Genomic DNA, 23,049 nt, shown 5'->3' with positions numbered 1-23,049 from the left:
TTGATAATTGGCCTTATTTTCTCAGTTTGATATCATATAATTGGGAAATGTTAAGTGCTTAAAGGAGAAAATGGGAGTCTGTTTCTTTTCATTTTTCAAAGGTGACAATAAAACTGTTAGAGAGGCAAAATGGGAACAGAGGATGTTCAAAGCATAGGTTTGGATCCAGAATTCCCATCAGCAGAAACCCTTCACCTCCACACTCAGGAGATGCAACAACAAGCTACTCCGGTTGGAGAAAGCAGGGGAGACACTTTTTTTGGCCAATTCTAACCCTTGCAGCTCCCTTTGTCCCATGAAAAGCTGTACAAGCTGGGCTTGGGAGAATCAGCAGAATAGTGTGAGAGGTGGCACAGTGGGCTGCAGGAGGAAGGACATCTCAGGGGCAGTCACCTTCTTCCTCCACTGGGTCTGTTTTCTTTGTAAGCAGAAGGAGTTCTCTGCTTGTAGAAGGGACACTCTAGATCCAACCAATTGCATTAAGAGCAACTGGATATTATGCAAAATGGCTGCCAATTGTATCAGCATCTACGTCTGCCTAAAATATCTGGCGAAACTTACTATGTGACCTGGGACTCGCTTAAAGGTGAAGGTAAAGGGACCCCTGACCATTAGGTCCAGTCGTGACCGACTCTGGGGTTGCGCGCTCATCTCACATTATTGGCCAAGGGAGCCGGCGTATAGCTTCCAGGTCATGTGGCCAGCATGACAAAGCTGCTTCTGGCAAACCAGAGCAGCACATGGAAACGCCATTTACCTTCCCGCTGTAGCGGTTCCTATTTATCTACTTTCACTTTGACGTGCTTTCAAACTGCTAGGTTGGCAGGAGCTGGGACCAAGCAACGGGAGCTCCCCCCATCACAGGGATTCGAACCGCCGACCTTCTGATCAGCAAGCCCCAGGCTCAGTGGTTTAACCCACAGCTGCAAATAAAACGTTTTAAATGTGTCGTAAAGTGCAATATACAATTGTGACACTAGATGGTGGCTGTGAGCTATAGCCCTTGCAACACATTTTTTAAAACGATAAAAAAAAATCCACAACGTTTTTAACGTGTGTCGATCCCACCCTGAAGACATTCTTTGAGTTGCCCCATTCTGATGGTGGCAGCCATTGTCACCCACAGCAGGCTTGCTGTGTTCGGGTTTTGTTTTGTTTTTGCAGTAGAACCAACATAGAGCCTAGTGGTACTATGAAGACTAACAAATTGACTAGAGCCCATTTCATCAGATGCATCTGGTTTTACATTTACTGCAGTGAGTTCTAGTCAACAAATTTATACCACAGTAAATCGTTTAGCATTAGGTGCCACAAATCTCTTTGTTGTTATCACACAATTTTATTGATTTATTTTATTCATTGAATTTATATACCGCCCTACAGCTGGAGTTCTTATAGTGAAACAATAAAATTCACTAGACATTTGGAGATAGATGGGTAGTAGCAGCAGCTCATCATTGCCTTTTGCAATGTCTAATTCCACTCAAAGTTTCAGGACACCTTTGAATTTCAAGGTAATATTTGTCTCCGTCACTCTGCTTCTATGGTCCGCATGACAGATGGAGGCTCTAGATGGCAAAGAGGAGATTTGCAAGAGGCTGTAGTGTGGCAATATAAGTAATCTCATCCACTCTGTGCTACTCTGCTGCTGCTGGGATGCATTTCCTTTCCCAACCTGATGAAAATCTTGGCTGTAGAAAATACCTTAGTGAATTACTGTTAGCAAAAGTTCTTGGGTCAGTTCTTGCTTCAGAAACCTTCTCTACTTGATATGTTGCTACCAGACATGGTATACAATGCTGGATCAGATGGAGCAGCTTGTGAGATTCAGTATAAGGCAGGTTCAGGTATTCAGGAACTTTTAAACTATGTGATCTAGACTGTTAGGTCACAGAATCATAGAATTGTACAGTTGGAAGGGACTCCAGAGATCATCTATTCCAACCCCCTGCAATGCAGGAATATGCAGCACAGGGATTGAACCCACAACCTTGGCATTTCCAAGCCATAGGATGTTGAGATGGGCAGCTGAATCCCTTCTAGAAATAGTCTGTCCTATAGATTCTACACATATCAGGCTCCAGACTGGGAAATTTGAACAATAGACCTGAGAGTCTCATTAATTGTCAGACAGTTATTTTTTATTTGGACATGAGTAGTTCTGTTCATTTTCAGACAGAACAAAATTTATTGCCAGCAACATTTTCTGCCTCCAAAGCTAGAAACTGTACTGTGATTTTAGAATGTTGTGTCCTTTCCATTAATGTTTTATTGAAGCTGAGTCACTGAGAAGCAGCTTCTATGTGTTGTTTATGTATTCATGTTGTAGTGGTTCTTAAAATGCAAGGTCCTTTGTAAATCGTTACAAGTTTCTGAAAGGTAGAAGAAGTGAAACATGTACCTCTATCAGATAAACCTATAAAATGCCTTTGTGGCATTTAAGATAGGCATTCATGTTCTAAAGCATAATAAATTAATCTTGTCTATTAAGCTGCTTGCTTTTTCTTGGCTTATGATAACAAATTTGTGTTGCTGTAATGTAGCATAATATTAAGTCAAAATTCAGATTTTTCTGAATTCAATAAAATGACCTTTCTATGTATTGAACATTTTACTATTCTATTTCATCAAACTGAACAAATATGCTGGAGCGGACATTTTCTCATTCCGTTTGTTTAATGTAAAATATATTAAACACTTCATTATAAAATAAGTAAAAGCTGGATGTGTTCTGTTACTTACAATTTCACAAATCAGTATTTGCACGCATAGCACTATGATCTTGATTCATTATATTATTAGCTTGCTGCAGATAGATTTTTGGAAGAGCTCTAACGGGTTCATACATATTACAGTCAGATCATTAGCAGAGAAATTGATTAAACTTAATGATAATGAATTTTGACTCCTGTAGCCTGCATACAAACTGTCCAGGCAGTTTAATATACCCTTCCTGCTTTCAGCTTTTCTAATTCATTACCAGATGCTTAAATGCCACCACTATTCATGGCACATTATCTGTAAAGGCACATTAAAAATAAATTACCTAAATTTACTTCATGAAAGTGTTCAATCCCAAATGCATTAGTCTTCAACACTGGGCATGTGAATTTCAAACACTTCCACTTCTGCCTCTTTCTTAAAATATGGTGGCTTTGAGCATTTTCAGTAATCAGCCAGCTGCCACCTTTTTGCTTCAAGAGAACCTTCAAAGTGCACAGGATCTCAGATTCTAATTGAAATTGTGTGACACCCATCCCTTTAGTATCTCTTAGAGTTTTGTGTGTGTATTTGTGCTATGGTATATGAATTCTTTTAGAAAAGATGTTTTTTATCAAGTACTGATCTCTCACCTTTTGAGCTTAACACTTGATTATTTTCTTTAAAAGCTCTTAATATTGCGTAGAACAGGCACCCCCAAACTCCGGCCCTCCAGATGTTTTGGACTACAATTCCCATCATCCCTGACCACTGGTCCTGTTAGCTAGGGATCATGGGAGTTGTAGGCCAAAACATCTGGAGGGCCGCAGTTTGGGGGTGCCTGGCGTAGAAGAACAACTTTTTAAAGATGAATTTTCAGCTCCACAGAATGCTAAACATAGTTGTCCATGCATAGTTAACTGTAGCATGGTATTTCTGGAGCTCAACTGAGGCAGGGTTTCTAATAGTTATATCTCTTCATTATAAAAATCTAGTTTTGCTGGGTGATTCCCAAGGAATCAAGGAACACTAACTGTGATTTAATTGTATACACCAGCTTGTATTTTGTGTGGTTTTGTATTTTCTCTCTTTTGACTGAAGCCCACCTGCAAACCCTTGAGTGAAGGGTTTGATATAAGTTGCCTATATAAACAAAATAAATAAATAAATAAAAAGATAAATAAGAAACTCATCACAGGAAACAAGCTGCTGGGGAGGGAGTCGGTGTAGGAAGCTATGCCTTTAGCAGCAGCCTGAGGGATGCCAGAGAGATATCACCAAGTCCTGACCAACAGAGCAAATTTCATTGTAATCAGCCTAATAGCAAAGAAGCTTCTTGAATAACAATAAGGTGGACCAGCTTTTGGGATAAGGACTAACTTCTATAAGAGCTTTGATCTCGGCTTACCTGGAGGGACCCAGGGTCCAACTTCTTGCATATGTTTTATGTGATTCTCAGCAAAATTTATATTTCATGTTCAATACATGCACAGTTTTGAATAACAGCTTGTGAACTTGAACCCTGAACCAAGCATGCAGATATTCCCTTCTGCACTTCGACAGTACCACAGTGCAGTCTCACCTTATTATGCTCAGTTGCATTTGTATGGTTTCGTAAGTGAGCACTGTGAATACAACAAAGGTGTTGTGTGTTACACATTGTCTTGTGCCACACATACAAGTTTCACATTTAAACTGTATGGTTAGTTTAGCAACACTCGTGTGGATGCTTATATTATTGATATTAGTCACTTGGATCTTAACATTCTTAACATGCATGAATATTATATTTCTTATTAACATAAAAATGAGATCATGCATTTACTTCATATCCCATGTAAAAATGGTTTGGGAAACATTAATTGGATATTTTTGTATTAAAATGCAAAAACAAACAAAAACAACAACCAAGTTTATCTTGTATCCCTAACTGCTATTTTGATCTGACTCATGCCGGCTTAAGTGAAACATACAGTTTCCTGGTTAAGGAGAAATCAAACAAAGAGAAAAACATGGCAGCCTTTATATTAGCAAAGTTAAAGGTGAAGTTTGGATGCTGTGCTAGAAAAACCAATCAGAAGTTGCAGCAACAATATGTATGTTTCAGGCAGATATGCTGTTGGATGTCTGGCACTAGGCTGCACGTGTACCAAGTAATTTTATTCTTGGATTTAAATGTTAGTTCCTTGCTTAGAAGCTTCAAACAATTTTATCTTATCACCATATAGTTGGCCACTATTGTGCATCCAACTCTTTTAATTTGGAGTAAGCACATCACAGCATGGTAGTTTCTTTGAGCCCATATAAATGTGCATAACTGTAGATGGAAAACAAACAGCATATACTGTAAATATATACTCCACATTGCCCTTTAAAATGGTATCTGGCTTTTTAATTGTGCAGCAATATAAGACTTCTAAGCATCTCTGTAATGTGAAAAAAGAAGATATAGTGGCAGTATATGACCTGAAAAACCGAAGCGCTCTTTCTTTCATCCATACTTTAAAAACAGCCTCCACTTCTTTCTTTGTGGCTAATAACATAATGTTTTTAGTTTTTAGTTGCTGGGGAATACATGTGCTGCAACTGCCGCTAAGCACTGTTTACTGCAGTACACTTTATCAGTCTTAGCAGATCCTGCATGCTGAGAGTGGAGAAGGCATACAGTGGAACACATTAATTACGTAAACATCAACAGTGTTGATACAAGGCACAATAAAAGAACTGGCTCCAAAATAAAATTGATTTTTATTTTTCATTTCCTCCCCACCCCCCTCTCTCATCTCCCTCCCACAATGTTTGTGCAGTTGGTTGTAGCTCCTCATTCCACCACCGAAGTACCAGTTCGGTTTTTTCCTTCTGCCCTAGGAAGGGCCAACCACACAGCAAAAATCACTTTCATGTGCCCACAGGTATGGATGCTCAATTAGATTTGATGAATTAAATATTATCTAGCATTGTAAAATATTATTATATGGTCCAGCGGCAGGCAAGGTAAGGCTAGTGGACTGTATTTCACTTGCCAAAGCTTCTATCCTGCCATTCTTCCTGAATGACTAGCCTAAAGATCAGAAACAACGTGGGGTTGTAGATGCTCAGGGAAAGAGCTACTGGGCCTGATAAAGCTCAGGGCCTGGTGATTTTAAAATCCTGCTCAGAGGCATATTGGAATGTTGATATTGGATCCTTCATGGGTAGTCCATTTGAAAATGCACATATTCTTGATTTTCACCTAGGTACTTGAGATTTGACTGAGGTTACTAACAGTTATGGCTTGGTTAACATTCAGGAAAGTATTCTAAAATGTATACAATTACAAATGCCACTGTTCTTTTGAAAACCTATTATGACTTTTTAAAATACACACAAATCTCATATGGCATATGCTAATATCCTATTTATTAAAAAGAAGTGCTTAAAAACACTAGATATAATTTTACTTAAAGGTTTCTTCAAAATATTAGCATTTTCTGCCTCTTTACTGTGTTGAATTTTGAAAGGGAAATAACTAAATTAATAAGATTCATCTCCTTCTCCAACTCTACCTTACTTAAAGCTGCAGTTAGAGACAAAAGAAATGAGCTAATATTATGATATTATTATGCTCTAATGTTTGCATATTATTTGTGCTTGAGTAAAAAAGTTTGGTTTCTAAAGTGCATATTATTCCCTTGTTGGGTTATTTGATTCTCTAATCTAATAGGATTAACACTTCATCTCATTACTAGCTAAAATGTATGATTCCTTATAATGTAGCAAAACCAATATTTTTTTTGAAAGTTTGAAGTGATTTACAGACTAATCCACAACCAAATTAAGCCAAATTGCTGGATTCACATCAGAGTCCTTATACTTTAGCCTTGGAAAGACACATTTACCTGGAAACAAGTCTTGCAAAACACAATGGGACTTACTTCACAATTGCACTATTGCTATTGGTATATTTTAATTCCACTGATTTCACTTTAAAAGACCCATTCATCTGAAAATCAAAGCAGATAAGATTAGCTTGCTTGACAAAGTATACTGTTTTGATTATTTTCTCTGCTTTAACATGCAGTTGAAAGAGAAATAGCAAGAAAAACTAAGTGCTAGCAGTTCTGGTATATATGGTGTATATACAAGGACAGTTCAAGAAGATGAAGTGCTATTATTCTGTCTGAAACCATGATAGCTCACAGAACTTTGATCAATAAATTAAAAAGTCTTGTTCTTTATCAAATACCAAAGCCATAAAATAAGCAAATAAGTCACTGAAACCTTTCAGGTTCAAATTGAGGCCTGACACTCAATTTTTGTCAACATGCCTCTCCTGTCAAATAGTGGCAAATCTTCAAGTTTTATCTCAGCCAAACCTTTAATCAATATCTCATCCTTTCACTTGCTATGTCCAGCCCTCTCAACCTTTTCAGTGTTTTGCTCTAACCTTTGTGACTCACTTTGCTCTTTTCATCCCTAAATCATCTGAAACTTTTGAATTATCGACTGAACTTCATAAGAGAAAGGTATTAAACTATTGCATGATGGTAGCATACTGAATATACATCAGCATTACGTTTCTACCATTCCAGTGCCAAGATTATTTAAGAAAGGTTTTCAGGGGTCCTTTTCACTGTATATATAGGAAGCCTGGCAAAATCTTAACCTTAAAAATTGGCATTGATTTTCTTCCCTTGATTTCACTGATTAAATGCTTCTGAAATGACACTTTAAGCTGTCTCATAGCTGAGTAACTGACTAATATAAAATCAGCTAATGGCAGGACTTACAGGACAAGGCTTAACTGTTTCTGATTGTGCCTCATTGCTGAATTGAGAGAAACCACTATGGGTTATTATCTGCTTCGTTTGTTTCTGGTTTGCAGCTGTGTGAAGAACACTCTGCAGTACGAATTTGAACTCTGACTGCAATCACTTTGTTCTTGTTTTTGATCACTGAAATTAACTTTGTTGGAACAGCACAACTGAAATGCCAAGATGAGTAGAACAGTTAGTCGAGATACTAATATACTTATAGCACCTAGTTTTCCCAGTAAACCAGCAATATCTGTCTGTAATGGAGTGAGACTAATAAAACTGAGCAGTGTTAGAGACGAGCAGGATCTATTATTAGAGTGTCAAGTATTCTTTGATTACATTCTTTTCAGCTTCTTCTATTTAATATGCTGCTAAGAATAATGCATCATCTCAAATTCACTTCAAAAAAATGTAAGCAGTGAAGTGGGTGAAACAGCTTTCCTCTAATGCTTAATTAGCTCATTACCAATTAAGGGTAACAGGTAGAATGTATGAAACTTTTTAAAAGAAGGAAGCCAAATAAATTGTGCTAGAATTGGCTGGCTATCTAGAGCTGCAAGTGAATGGTCTTCCTTGCATTGAGCTCTGAGTTTGCATTGGAGTTCCTTATGTATATAAAAACCCCTTGATTGGGGCCATCATATTTTTACCTGAAGCTTAACATTTACAGGAAAATGAAAAAAAGGACAAAGAAGTGGTTTCTGATTAAAATGTGAACAATGTTATTCTTACCACAGCTTGAGGAATGGGTATTTTTATTGTCTGGAGTTGGTCTGATTCCTCAGCCATTGGAGCCAGCTTGTGTGAGTTCTTGCCTTGGTCACCATTCTTCTATCATCATAAGCTTCAGGAATCCTACATTTGAAGACATAGTGTTGGATGTCTTTTTAACAGGTACAGTAGATTCCTTTTATCATTATGCAATATATGTTGAATGCTTAAGTCCTTATTGTTCAGTTGAATTCAGTACCCAAACATGTTGCTTTGCTTAAACAATAGGGGGTTTAGCATTCAGCACATACTTTAAGTTTGAGTGGAAATCTTTGCCAGCCCACAGGCAAAGAAGTGTGTTTTCTTCTTGGGCACAGAAGGATTTATCTGTATTTACAGTTGGTGAACCAAGTTCTCCTTGGTGGGATATCATTGCTGGATCTCACATCTGCTTTTTAGTTGGCAACCTGAAGGACATCAAGAAAGGTTTACCCTGTTCACAACCCCCCAGCTCTAGCCAAAGTAGGATAACTACAAGGAAAGAAGCTTACCAGCAAGGGTACATCTTTTGCTAACAGGCCAGAACAGGTTGGGTGGTAGACCAGGGCCCCCTTAAACGGTTTCAAGTCAGTTCTCCTTCTGTAACTTGGATTGCTTTTGGCAATGGACCACTTTTGCCTTTCTTCATCTTTTTGTCTGACAGCATGTTGGTCTCTACTGGATTAAATGCTTGAAACTACTATTGTATGTTCAGCTGTTTCTACAGATACCTGGCACCATGGCAGCCCCCCCCCCCCGAAAAAACCCCACTCACCACCATCTATGTTGGGATCCTGATAAGAAACCCCATATGCAGCAAATTTTCCCATCCAAAATCCAGGACACCCACCTCCTATCATGCCACCACCACCACCACACAAACCTTGCCCAGGCCGCCTTGGACATTCCAAACAGAAGCTTAAATCCCCTACCCCTCACACCTAATATTTTAATGTAAAACACACACACCCAGCAACATTGCTACGGTAATCATGTCATTAGCATCATATGTAGTTGGGCCTTGGTCTGTCTGCCTAGGATAATTGGAGTCCCGTGTGCTCTGTGCTAGCTAAAAAGGTCATTGAGGTTACCAGGGATTCACTTGACTAAGTGAAGCTTTGCCTTTGTTCTTAGCTTATCTGTTTGATGGCTCCTGGGAAAGCAAGGCACATGCATGCATTCTTGTTAAATGCTCATTGAATATAAATTGCAACCACCATTGGGGCCCTTTATTAAGGCATGGATTGCCACATGGTGGCAATGTCTTTGACGTTGCAGCATTCAGAGTGCACATATCACCACAATACAGATGCAACTTGCATCTTCATCTGTTGTCCAAGGGCCTGTTATGATGTACTCTCATAAAATCAAAATCCCAAAATCATGTGGAAAAGGTTGGCAGTGTGACTATTTCTCACTTTGTCACCGTCTATTCCTTCTTTATGGCCACATAGATGGCATACTGGCCCCATCTCTATTCAATTTTTATATAAATGATATTATTTTCCCACCTTCACAATATGAATTTTCACCCTCCAAAACTCACAGGAAAGCATATTCCAGTGCCTCTTTACGCAGATGACGCAGCAATCCTCTTAAGATGACCGATAGGCCTTAAAAGAGCCATGAAAACACTGGCAGCTTATTGCAAGGAGAGCCAATTGGAACTCAATTACCAGAAAACCAAAATCATGTTTTTTGCCAAGAGGCCCAAACCACATACATGGTACATCGATGCACAAGATCGAGCAGGTCACCTGCTTCAAATATCTGGGTATAGCCCTTCACTCATAAGGAAGCAGAAAAGCCCATGGCGACTACGTTGTAGGGAATGCCCTAATGCTATTCTCAAGTACCTCAGAACCAAAGGTGGACACTATGTACCTGCAGCCCTCAAACTGTTTGAGGCCAAATTGATTGCACAGCTGTTATATGGTGCCCAATTAGGCCCCTCCGCCAACTGCACACCACTAGAATTGGTTCAATCCAAATTCCTAAGATTTCAATATACGTCTTGAAACTGAATCCATAAGAATTGAGGCCAAAGTGTGGCTCGCCACTTTTAATTACTGGTTGAGATATCCTTCCCGAGTGGCCTTGCTCCCTTGACTATTAAGGTTGATTTCCAATCGACATGGCACAAGCAGTGAAAAATATAACTAGGCTTCAGCCCACAGATTTTACTTGACATGGGGTATGAACAAGCTAAAAAAATTCAATAAACAGCATGTGGAAGACACAGAACGCCAGGCAGATCTAGTCAGGTCCCCAACATTTCTAATCAGAGAAACTAGAAGATACCTCACCTCCCAAATGCCATATATAACCAACCTTGAAATCCCAAAACAGCGAAGGGCTTTCACTTTGGCCCATTGTCAGGCCCTTCCCTCAGCCATTCAGGAAGGCCGTTATAGGAAACACCGTACAAGAAGAGGAAATGCTCATGTGGCTCTGGACAACAGGGAACAATGGAACATGTCTCTTTCCATTGTCAGTATTATATAGACATCCAAGCCAGGTTTATCCTGCCTATTCGACATAAATTCCCAGGACGTATAGAACAACTCAGCAACTCTACAACTCCAGGTGCAAACCCAGATATCATATATTCAGTTGCTAGATTTTGCGCTGGCATGATGAATATTTGCTGAAGGGTGGTTTGTGTTACAAACCAGTCCTAAATTGAACACCCATATTGCAACACCTGTATTCCCTTAAGCTCCACCCCTTATAGTTTTAACTGTGTGTCTTTTAGTTCTTATCTGTTTTAATTATCAGTTTTTATCCATCCATTATCCGTGTTTAATCTCTTATTCTATTCACACGTTTTATCCTGTGCCTGTTTCCTTGTTCTTATTTGTTTAACAATTATCTATTTATATCCTAACTGTTATTTTATTTGTATGTTTTTCTTATGCTGGTCTGTGACTGTAATAAAGTTAACACCATACTAAACGTAACCGGCTGATTATCACAATACTAATATATGATATTCTGTAATCACCTTAACACGAGACACACATAACATCCAAATCAGTCACATAATATAAAAGTCTTATAAAGTTTTTTGAAGTCCAATTGAGTAGCTTTAAAAATACACCTTTCATATGGCTCTGAAATGCAACTGAAGTGAACAGAGACTCTCCCAAAAATTATTCAGTAAATCTGAAATATTCAATCTCTTCTTCCTCAACCCGCTCTAAATTGGCTCCAAGCTTACGTGACCCTTTCTATATTGTACTTGGTGTATGTTTAAGACTCTATTTAGTGTGCCTGGGTAAAGCCTGGAGTATGTTTGGGGCTCTCCTTCTGTGTACTCTGGGGAGCAAAATGAAAAAAGAGCATTAAAACAAACTGACAGACTGCCAAGCTGCATCCTCCTTCAAGAAATTCCTTCCTTCTGAACATCACTTATCCAGGCCAGCTAATATTGTATTGAATCCAAAGATGTGTGAGTGAAATGAGTTCACTCATTAGTGCTATTCTATGATTTGGTACCCAAGCGCTGAAGGAAGAAGTATTTGGAGCTGCATCACACAATACAAAGGAATTGTTCACCTGTCTGTACATGGGATTAACACAAATCTGCACTGAAAAGCAAGCGCTAATGGTTGATGTTCCCCATTGGAACACTAGGATTGCTCTGCAGTGAGAAATTGCATGAACCCCAGACATTTGGGATTTGAATCAGCCTTTTAGTTGACCCAGGATATTTTTAAAATCTGATCCGGAGAAGTGTAATGCACATGGTTAGGAAATGGCTATCAACAGTTTTATGCTGCACGCATATTGATGACCACATTTTTTGGAAAGAAGAGATGTGTGACTATTACAGCATTTCATCCCGCACCATTTAGAAAACAGCATGTTTTGTCCTGATTTATCATTCAAGTCAGTATCTCTTCTGATTTGCACAGCAACAAAACTATTATAAGAAGCAAACAGAGTCTAAACACTCTGCCAAATGGCGTATTTAGAAGTATCATGGTATTGGGCTGCTATTTGTAATGTGCTTTCTTAAAACAGTTTCCACAGAAATGATAATAGAAGTGACCTTCAATATAATCCCTGCAGAAATCATGTGCACAGATGAATACTATTGTGGTGGACACCAAGCAAACTTGGGAGAGAAAGGCACAGTAAGAAGAGGGAGCAAATAGGAACCTAGGACGCATCTTATACAAGATTGGTCCATCTTGCTCAGTATTGTCTACACTGACTGGCAGCAGTTCTCCAGGTTTTCAGACAGGGGTTTCTCCCAGCCCTGCTTGTTTATGGCAGGATTGAATCTGGTACCTTCTGCATGCAAAGCAAATGCTCTAACCACTGAACTATGCATGGCCTTTCTCCTAAATAGAACAAGAAGCTAAATGCATTTAGGTTTACATAATGATTCACAAGTAACTACTTGAATCTTTGGCTTCAGGGTTCAGTGAATGTTATTTTGCAAATAGACTATTCATTGTTTTTTATAGTTCTGTACTGTCACAAGATTGAATGGTTTGGTTGTTTGAATTCCCCAACACATCAACATCTGACCTCCAATTGCTAAAGGCACCAAGACCTAGATTTTTCCTTTGCAACACTTACCAAATAGCTCTATCATTGTTCTGGGCAAATAAAATTCTGGATTTGTAAATTCATTCATACAGTAATATTTAAACATGTTTATTTGCATAAATTGGGATTTACATATTGGTATCTCCTCACAGGGAAAAATGCATTAAAAGTGCAACTGGCATTTATGCTAATAAGTGCTGAACTAAAAGATTAATGTCTCTGCAATTACTAATCAGTTTAGGAGAGTAATTGCTCCATCCTTGGGATCTGACTTTATCTACTTGTGTAAGCATTTTAAGCTTAAAACAGATCTCTGTAGCAATATCTGAGATTGTGTTAATCTGGGGTTGTTCACTGCCACAGTATAGCAGCTGCCTCATCCTTTGGATTTCTAAAGCTAAAACTATTTACAAAACATAATTGTATACAGACATACAGTGTAGCTTGGTCACCCCATATTCATGGTGTTTTGCCTAAATTGGCGTGGAAATATTTTCTGACTGCTCTTATGCTTCTCTGAGAACTCTTTTAATTTCTATGAAGTATTCAGCAGAACTAAATGCTGGATTTGTAGCAGCCTGGTCCAAACTTCTTTTTGTTGCAGTTTTTCCCTCCGGGTAGTTGGTATTAGAACCTTCAAAGCCCATTTAATTCAATAAACATAATTAAGAGCAAATAAACATCACATTTGTTGAAAATGTTAACTAAAACATTTATTTTGAGCATAACTATAGCTCTCTCTTTTTTTAAGAGACGCGGGTGGCGCTGTGGTCTAAACCACAGAGCCCAGAAGGTTGGCGGTTTGAATCCCTGTGACGGGGTGAGCTCCTGTTGCTCAGTTCCTGCTCCTGTGAACCCCCTTGAACCAGTTTTGGCAGCGAGGGGAGGGGGAAAGTCTTGTTGCAGTAATGGGAGCCCTTCTACAGGACTTTTGCTGATAAGGCTTCTTAGGTGGACCCCACCCAAAATATTCAATAATTGTAGAAATACAATTTATCAAAATTATATTGCAAAAACTTAAGTTTGACAGAGAATAAATATTTGCACTAGCAAACTGTCAAATACATGAACAAATACTCAGAAGAAGTAATTTCTTGTAATCTCACTGATCGATTATCTGGGACAACACATTCCAAAACACACTGTTTGTTTAAGAGCAATCCACTGCTTTTGTAATTTAAGAGAGCAAGACTGCTTCTTTGTCTTTCTACAGTGTCAGCCAGGTGCACGTGGACTAATATTGCAATGTGAGTTGGGTCATTTAGAGTCTCATTTCCAGTAGAGTTGGAAAAAGCATATATTCAACTCTTACCAGGGTTGCTCTGTATAACAATCTGCTAGACAGTTTGACAGTGCAGATGTAACATCATTTGATTCTTGACAGCCTATTTTTCCACTCTCACTGTAATTTTTTTCACATGTGTCATTCACCATACTCGGTACAATGTTGCTGAAATTGGTTTTCCATTATAGTCTTTTTGGCAATCACTGTAAATGTCAACTCAACTAATTAGGTACCTATCTGTTGCTGCTGTGATCACCTTCACATTCCCAAGTTTGAGATAAGAGTTGTAGTAAAGACCAGTATTGTACGTTTTCGGAAAAAGAAGGTTGAGATGAATTAATGGATGGTATGACAGTTAAATTGTCGCGTTAAATCATGCAAAGCAAATTTGTGTACAAGTTATAAATCTTTGTAACTATGGGATGTTAGGAGGGAAGGACGAGTTGGTTCTTTGCATGATTCAGCCTTGTAAATAAGGCTCCAAAGTTGCTATCCTGCAACTTCCCTCCTTGTGGTTAGCACAGAAACCAAGCAGGCTCAGGGCTGCCCAATACATTTTGGCACCTGAGGTGAATTCCTGGTTACCTATGACTACCATACAGGCTGGTCGGCTTGGCCTGTTACCATATATTTCCCTCCACGCCATGGCCATTCTAATGAAAACCACTTATTTATTAACATGGTGCTAATACCACCAAGGTTGCAGGTTCGATCCCCATATGGGACAGCTGCATATTCCTCCTGCATTGTAGGTGGTTGGACTAAATCAGGCATAGGCAAACTTGGTCCTCCAGATGTTTTGGGACTACAGCTCCCATCATCCCTAACTAACAGGACCAGTGGTCAAGGATGATGGTAGTTGTAGTCCCTAAATATCTGGAGGGCTGAGTTTGCCTATACTTGGACTAGATGATCCTCAGGGTCCCTTTCAACTCACCAGTTCTATGTTTCTATGATTCTACATACTCTGTATGAAAATAGGTGATATTAAAATTAGTTATGTTGCTTGGCTTGGAATATAAATTCATTATTCCTTGGTTTGGAATATAAATTTCAGGAATGAATGACTGCTCTCAGTTCAAAGGCAAGCATTATGGCACCTCAGTTCTTCTCTGCCTTGAATTTTAAAGAGAAGAAGTCCCAACTCACTTATCTAACAGCTGCAGTGTCTACAGTAGGGTCATATGTATCTCTTCCCCATAATCTGTAATATTCCATAGTAGTAGCATGGCAGGTACTGGGGATTGTGTTTCTCTCAATCCTGCTCTCAAGATTTGGCCTTATTTTGGCCATTACATTGTTAATCAATGGTGAGTCTGACTTAATAATAATAATTGTATTATTTAAACACTACCTGCGTTTCCCCAGCCACTCTGGGCTTCCTCTTGCTGGGCTAAATGCAACTAGGCAAATGGCCTTTAGCCAGCAGTGAGTTGGTTTTGCATTTTGGCTGGAGGGCTACCTGGTTGCATTGTATCCTAACTGCCTCCAGGCTGGCAGATTGGAGTTTGGGTTGCCCAGTGATAATTCATCAGAGTTTGTATAACTTTATATTTGCTGATTATCAGATCAAATTAATACTGACGATTTTCTCACTGCTTCAACACCAGTTGTTTCTTTCTGGTATCATATTTTTCCTATAGCTATGTATTGTGTGAGATTGAGCTTTATTTTTATTTTGTTGGTCATCTCACCATGTAGTACAGTCATAATTAAATATGATCTCTCTGGGATGGATTAAAACACGTGTCTCCAGAAACTTCTATGTAGAATACAGCAAGAAGTAACATGTTGAGGTACTGGCCTTTATGAATTTAGTTAAAATTTCAGTTTGGAATATAATTTCATAGAATTGCAGAGTTGGAAGAGACTCTGAGGGTCATCTCATCCAACTCTGTGCAATGCATGAATCTCAACTTTCTGCTTAAAAACCTCCGAGGAAGGAGAGTCCTTCTTTGCTATATATTTTTAAAGAACAAACATATTTGCACATCCCTTTTCTAAAACCTTGGTTTTTGGGAGTATATTATTCCAAATAATTTTAATAGGATTCCATGAGTAGCTATAGTCATTTTTGGCATGCATAGGAGAACGATTAAAATGCAGAGAGACCTTAAAAAACTGTCATCTCCTATTTCAAAGTATACTTTGAAGAGCATTCATCAGTTCTTACATTAGAACAGCCTTTGATCACATTTCAACCTCCAGTGAATTCCTTTCCTTGAATGTGACATTGAAGCATAACAGAATTTTCTTTTTCTTTCCCTTCTTTTTATTAGATAAGCAGCATGTCATGCATAATCCCCCTGAATCTGTATCCCACCAGCCCAATAAGGACAGCATTTTCTGGCTTTCCCTCAAGCAAAAACAAGGTACACAGTTGTATGGTTTATGTATGTTTTTGCAAAGTGTTGAAAACAGATATTCATTTATGTAGCTTAATTCCCATTTAACGAAACAATAAAAGTGCAACTGTTTTGCTCTATTATATATTGTGGTGGTGGTGGGACTCGTATTTGTTTAACATGGGTTGGGAGCTGTCCTCAGGTTAGAGCAGGCATAGGCAAACTCAGCCCTCTAGCTGTTTTGGGACTACAACTCCCATCATCCCTAGCTAACAGGACCAGTGGTCAGGGATGATGGGAGTTGTAGTCCGAAAACATCTGGAGGGCCGGGTTTGCCTATGCCTGAGTTAGAAGAAGTGTGGCCCACACAGAAAATGTTGAGAAGGAAACATTCCTCCCAGCATCCCAATTAAATCTTAGATGAATACTCATTGATGTGGTTCAGTTAACATATCTTTTTTATTATTATTAAATTTTTATTCAATTTTCTTTTTCTTTCATTACATACATCTCATATCCATAACATTTATATTACATTCCCTCTTTCCTCCCCTCCTGGGCTTCCCCCAACTTCCACTTCTGATTTGTTTTTCCCTTATTACACACTGCTGTTTCTTAAAAGATACACTATATTATTTCTTTATCTTCTACATATTTTTTGTTAGTAAAGGTGTGAGTGTTTATTTAAATCCTGCCATCAAGTCAATAGTCTTCCTTTGTTTCTGCAAGTATACTATAAATAGTTCCCATTCTCTTTCAAAGTCACTGTTGTCTTTTCCCCGAAGTCTGTCTATCAATTTTGCCAATTCTGCATAGTTCATCAGTTTTTCTTTTTTTCTTCAATTTTTTTTATTCATTTTATAATAACACAAATAAACACACAAAACAAAAACAAACAGACAACACACAAAAATTCTTACCAGATGATACTTTTTATTAACCTATTTGGGTGACTTCCCCAAGTTCCCCCCATCTGAATTTCAATATTTATCAACTTTAGCAATATCCCATTTTAACAATTGAAGATAATCAAAATACTGTATTATCAATATGAAAATTAATCAAAATTAAACACTAAAACATCCTAAAACACTAAACATAAATCCTAATTCTACCCCGAAGGCCTATATCAACTTCCCTAAGGGTTTTAAAATTTTAAATATTACAATATTTTTTCAAATATAGTTTAAATTTCTTCCAATCTTCTTCCACTGTCTCTTCTTCCTGGTTGCGGAGTCTCCCAGTCAGTTTGGCCAGTTCCATAACGTCCATTATTTGACATTCATCTATAGTTGGTATTTCTTGTATCTTCCAATTCTTGGCAATTAATAATCTTGCAGCTGTTGTGGCATACAGAAAGAATGTAATATCCTTTTTGGGGATTTCTTCCCCTATTATTCCAAGCAAAAAGGCTTCTGGTTTTTTAATAAAAGTGTCTTTCAACAGTTTTTTCATTTCATTATAAATCTTTTCCCATAAGTCTTTTACTTTGGGGCATGTCCACCACATGTGGTAAAAGGTTCTTTCTTTTTCTTTGCATTTCCAGAAAAGTTAATTAGTTTTTCTTCCCATTGCTCTTTAGTTGAAGTAGAAATTGGAGTTCTTGGTAAAGTCCAGAAATAAACAGTAAATTGCAATAACTCATGCCAGAAGAAAAATGTCATTGTCCTGATTTTTTACTGGGATTTATTTTTATTTGCCTACTATACTGGGATTGATTTCTATTTGAACTCTTCATCACACAAATAAAACCTTGTGAAGATATTTTTGAAATCCATTTTTCTTCTGGCCTGAGTTTTTGCAATTTACTGTTTATTGCTCTTTAGTTGGCATTTCTGCAGTCTTCCAATTTTGTGCCATCAAAATTCTCACTGCTGTAGTAGCATACATGAATAGGGTCCTCTTCTCTTTCGGTTGATCTTGGCCTAAAAGACCTAACAAGAAAACTTCTGGTTGTTTACCAAATGTTATTTCCAACATTTTCTTCAATTCATTATATATCATTTCCCAGTACATTTTTACCTTTTTGCAATCCTACAACATATGATAAAACATACCTTCTGCTTCACATCTCCAACACTCTTTCTTTTCATTTTTATACATTTTTGCCAATTTAACCGGTGATATATACCATCCAACCTAGCAGTTCGAAAGCACGTCAAAATGCAAGTAGATAAATAGGAACCACTACAGCGGGAAGGTAAACGGCGTTTCCATGTGCTGCTCTGGTTTGCCAGAAGCGGCTTTGTCATGCTGGCCACATGACCTGGAAGCTATACGCCGGCTCCCTCGGCCAATCATGCGAGATGAGCGCGCAACCCCAGAGTCAGTCACGACTGGACCTAATGGTCAGGGGTCCCTTTACCTTTATATACCATCTATACATCATTTTCATATAATTCTCTCTCAATAATATACAATCCGTGAATTTCAAATTTACTTTCCAGTTTTATCCAATCTTCAAATAGTATACTGTGACCTATGTCTTGTGCCCATTTAATCATGACCAATTTTACTTCTTCATCTTTAGTTTCCCATAGCAAAATGATATTATATGCCTTTTTTAATAGTTACAAATTTTCTTCTATCACTTCCTTTTGGAATTTGGAAACCGAATATAAAAATCCTTTCTTATTGTCCTCTTGAAAATATCCTTTAGCTGTCTATGGTGCAACCAACTTTGGAGATGTTCTTTTATTTCTTCATATTCTTTCAGCTTTAGTTCCCCCTCTTGCCACCAGTAATTCACTATATGTTGGCCATTCTCCCCCCCCCCCCAAAAAAAAATGTTTTAAGTGATAGTGCTTCAATAGGTGATAACCACATTGGGTTCTAGTAAGTCTTTATATTTCCCCCACACTTTGAACAATGATCTCCTTACTATGTGGTTATGGAACCCTTTGTGTACTTTTGCTTTTCCATACCATAGGTAAGGATGCCATCCAAACCTCTTATCGTGTCCTTCCAGTTCTGTTATTTCCTCCCTTTCTAACTTGATCCAATCAAGGATCCATATTAGGGATGCAGCTTCATACTCTATTGCCATCTTCTCCAGGAAATCCCATCCTGATAGTAAAAACATTGCTGGCATAGGTGTAGTAGTACTTGTTGAGTATATCTTCCAGCTTTAACTCCAGATTATAGAAAGACCCAAAGTTAGCTCACTGTTCTGTTTTTTGGATCCCACTGCCTTGAATATATTATTTACCTTCTCCATAACTCTTATAATCTAGTAATATCATAACTCTAGTTCTTGACAAATGGAGTTATTTAAATTGTTCACTGTAGCAAAAGATTAATTTAATTAAAATGAATATATATACCCTATTTCAACACTGTCATTCTCTTCTTTTTGATACTCCATCACATATTCGCTAGGATTAACAAACTTCTCTAAACATTATTATAGAAGAGATAATAAATCATTCAGATCACATATACAAACCTATCCCTTGCCATTATTAAAGGGAATTTAGATTTCCCAATTTACTGTTCTGAATAGTGGTATTTGGATTAAATAAAACTTGTGCTGTTAAACCTGTCTGAGTTAATATAAAAGGAATATTCTTATTACTGCTATGCTTCAGTTTGTATTTAGCTATTCAGTTTAGAACATATTAATTCTACTCTGAGCCTCTTGGGCTTGCTGATCGGAAGGTCGGCAGTTCGAATCCCCACGACGGGGTGAGCTTCTATTGCTCTGTCCCAGCTTCTGCTAACCTAGCAGTTCGAAAGCACGCTAGTGCAAGTAGATAAATAGGGACCGCTGTGGCAGGAAGGTAAACGGCATTTCTGTGTGCTCTGGTTTCCATCATGGTGTTCCGTTGCGCCGGAAGCAGTTTAGTCATGCTGACCACATGACCCAGAAAGCTATCTGTGGACAAACACTGGCTCCCTCGGCCTGAAAGCAAGATGAGTGCCACAACCCCATAGTCACCTTTGACTGGACTTAACCATACAGGAGTCCTTTTTACCTTTACCTTTTACTGCTACAAAATGAGTACAGTATGTGACTTAAGGTTGAAAATATAATAAAATATTCCATGCTTTAAATATACTTTGATAATGAAACAGATGGAGTTTTATTCCAGTTGATTTTGGAATAAACATGCCCTGGTGTCTACAAAGGACAGAATGTAAATTTTAAAATTTTTAAAAATTAAAATAGATGGATACTTTGATTTGCTACTGGTTTAGTATTATTTGTTTTTGAAAGCAATGTAATTTTTAGAACTTTGAAAGGAAGCTGATCATTAGAAATGTTATTTTATATGGTAGTAACAGGGACCCTGCCATGATTCAAATACACAGATGCAAAGTATAATAAAACACAGTCATTGTGCCATTTTGCTTCTGGATTATGGTACAGAAGCTGTCAGTTTTAAAATATCCTATAGAAAACAAGTTAGAAAAAAATTAGCACCAAACTTTAGGTTTTCGATTAAATGCAGTTAGATGGGTGGGGTATTATTATTATTATTATTATTAGTAGTAGTAGTAGTAGTAGTAGTATTTATTAGGCCTTCACTCTTCAGTCTATAAGGCAGTTAAGAATTAGATTTATTGACTCACACAATGTGTAACTGATTTTTCTGAATGTCCATTCCTTCATACCTACCTGTGTATTATAGTAAAAGGTCAATAATTTCACTACCTGCATCATCCTGTTTACATTTTAAACAGAAGTAACCTCCATTGAGTTCATAGGGACTTATCAAGCAAGCCTGACTGCAACTACAGTCATACCTCGGGTTACAGACGCTTCAGGTTGCGCGTTTTCGGGTTGCGCACCATGCCAAACCCGGAAGTTTCGGAACAGGTTACTTCCGGGTTTTGGCACTCGCGCATGCGCAGGAACACTAAATCATGCTTTGCGCATGTGCAGAAGCGCTGAATCGCAACCCGCACATGCGCAGACGTGGTGCTGCGGGTTGTGAACATACCTCCTGCACAGATCATGTTCGCAACCCTAGTGTCCACTGTATTGATGTGTTCAGGAAATTGAGAAGGTTGTAAAGTCAGGATGTGAGCAACCCGTACTAGGTGTTACAGTGCAGGAGGAGGGAATTAGACACATGGCTGCCATCTTCCTAAGTAGAAACATGTTTATCATAACCTCTAGTTGGGACCTGTCACTCTTATAGGAAGCAAGCAAATAGTTTATTAAGGTCACAGACCAATAAAATTCAGTGCAAAGAGACACAACAATTAAAAGCCAAGACAAATAATTATATATTTTTCTCCTCTCAAGAAGCCAGCAATATTTTTTCCTGATCTAATCACTCTTGGAACTTCCTCTCTTGCCATTCATCAAGATAATAAATTTGTTATAAAATTCAAATATTTGAATTTGAAAGAATTATTTACATCCTGCAATTTTATGAACATTTTACTCTGAAACATGAACATAGACAAAATATTAGTCTACTGGAATTGATATAACAGTTAATCCTTTTACTTTATGTATTGACTTGCAATACCTTAATGATATAAATGGAACCCTAAATATTTAGAATAATTGGGTGCAAAGATCCAAACATAATAACTTGAGAGGGAGTTTGTATCTTTCTCTAGCAGAAACCTTTATGTTACATACTTTCAAAATATGTGTGGCTAAAACATTGTCCCAGAGTTGAAGTATTAAAATTGTAACATTCTTTATGTTCATTCCTATACTGTTTGACAATGTGTTCTTTAAACACCTCATTCTTAAACATATTTTCCTGGATGTAAGCCCACTTGATTCCAGCAGAACTTTGCTAAATGTGCATAGAATCATGGCATTAATCTTGTATATGATAGTGTTAGTTGTAAGTGCACTTTTTATGATAAATTAATATTAATTGCCAGAATATGTGACTGGTTGTTTGTTTTTGGTGTGTTTTTTTAGCAGCAGTTATTAATGGCTGATCTTTAAGCAGGCTTCATTTCAAAACAAAGTAAATTGCATTGTCACTGCATATTTCATTACTAATATCAGTGCTCAATCCATTTGTTCTCATCTAAACAGCAACTGGTTAACTTGCTTTTCTTTAATACCAGAAGAACAGTTGTTAAATTCAAGCTTTCAATCAGTGAAAGTGTAAAGAGCTGCTGTTGGAAGTGCCAATATCTTTATGAAAGATAAGCCTCATGAAATGGCAACCAGAGCTTGTAAATATTCTGTCTCTGGTAAATATTTTTTCCTGAGTTATGACAGTCGTATTATCAAATAGATGAAACGTTCATTGTGTTTTCTTTAAAAGTCTTTTCATAGTCCCTCTTGCGGACTTGCCTTTGAGGTCACTGCAGGTCAGAACATGACTGAGTCAGTAGCATCCTTTTAATGCTTGAACTGCTCCTGCCACTTTATGCTCCCAGCACACCACAAGTCGGGCAAGTTTTCTAAGGGGGAGGTAGGATACAGTGAGGGGGGGAAAGTATTTGATCCCCTGCTAAATGTGCTCATTTGCCCTCTGACGAAGAAATGACCAGTCCATAATTTTAATGGTAGGTTTATTGTAGCTGTGAGAGACAGAACAACAACAGGGAAACCCCAGAAACCCAGAAAAGTCAGAGATTGATGTGCATAATAATGAGTGAAATAAGTATTTGATCCCTTTGCAAAAGATGA

At 37.9% G+C, this 23,049-nt stretch overlaps 1 protein-coding gene across 2 annotated transcripts in view; it reads left to right on the top strand.

Moving 5' to 3' along the window:
* CFAP47 (cilia and flagella associated protein 47) overlaps positions 1 to 23,049 on the top strand; it is a 194,532-nt gene that overhangs the window by 133,637 nt on the left and 37,846 nt on the right. For both annotated transcript variants that reach the window (XM_060273534.1, XM_060273533.1), the window contains exons 55-57: positions 5,508 to 5,612; positions 8,234 to 8,390; positions 16,371 to 16,463. In XM_060273534.1, the coding sequence (XP_060129517.1) occupies positions 5,508 to 5,612; positions 8,234 to 8,390; positions 16,371 to 16,463 (355 nt within the window). The remainder of the gene's footprint in view (positions 1 to 5,507; positions 5,613 to 8,233; positions 8,391 to 16,370; positions 16,464 to 23,049) is intronic.

This window comes from Zootoca vivipara, chromosome 4 (assembly GCF_963506605.1).
Source record: "Zootoca vivipara chromosome 4, rZooViv1.1, whole genome shotgun sequence".
Lineage (NCBI taxonomy): Eukaryota > Metazoa > Chordata > Lepidosauria > Squamata > Lacertidae > Zootoca > Zootoca vivipara.
This window is presented reverse-complemented; position numbering and strand designations above follow the sequence as displayed.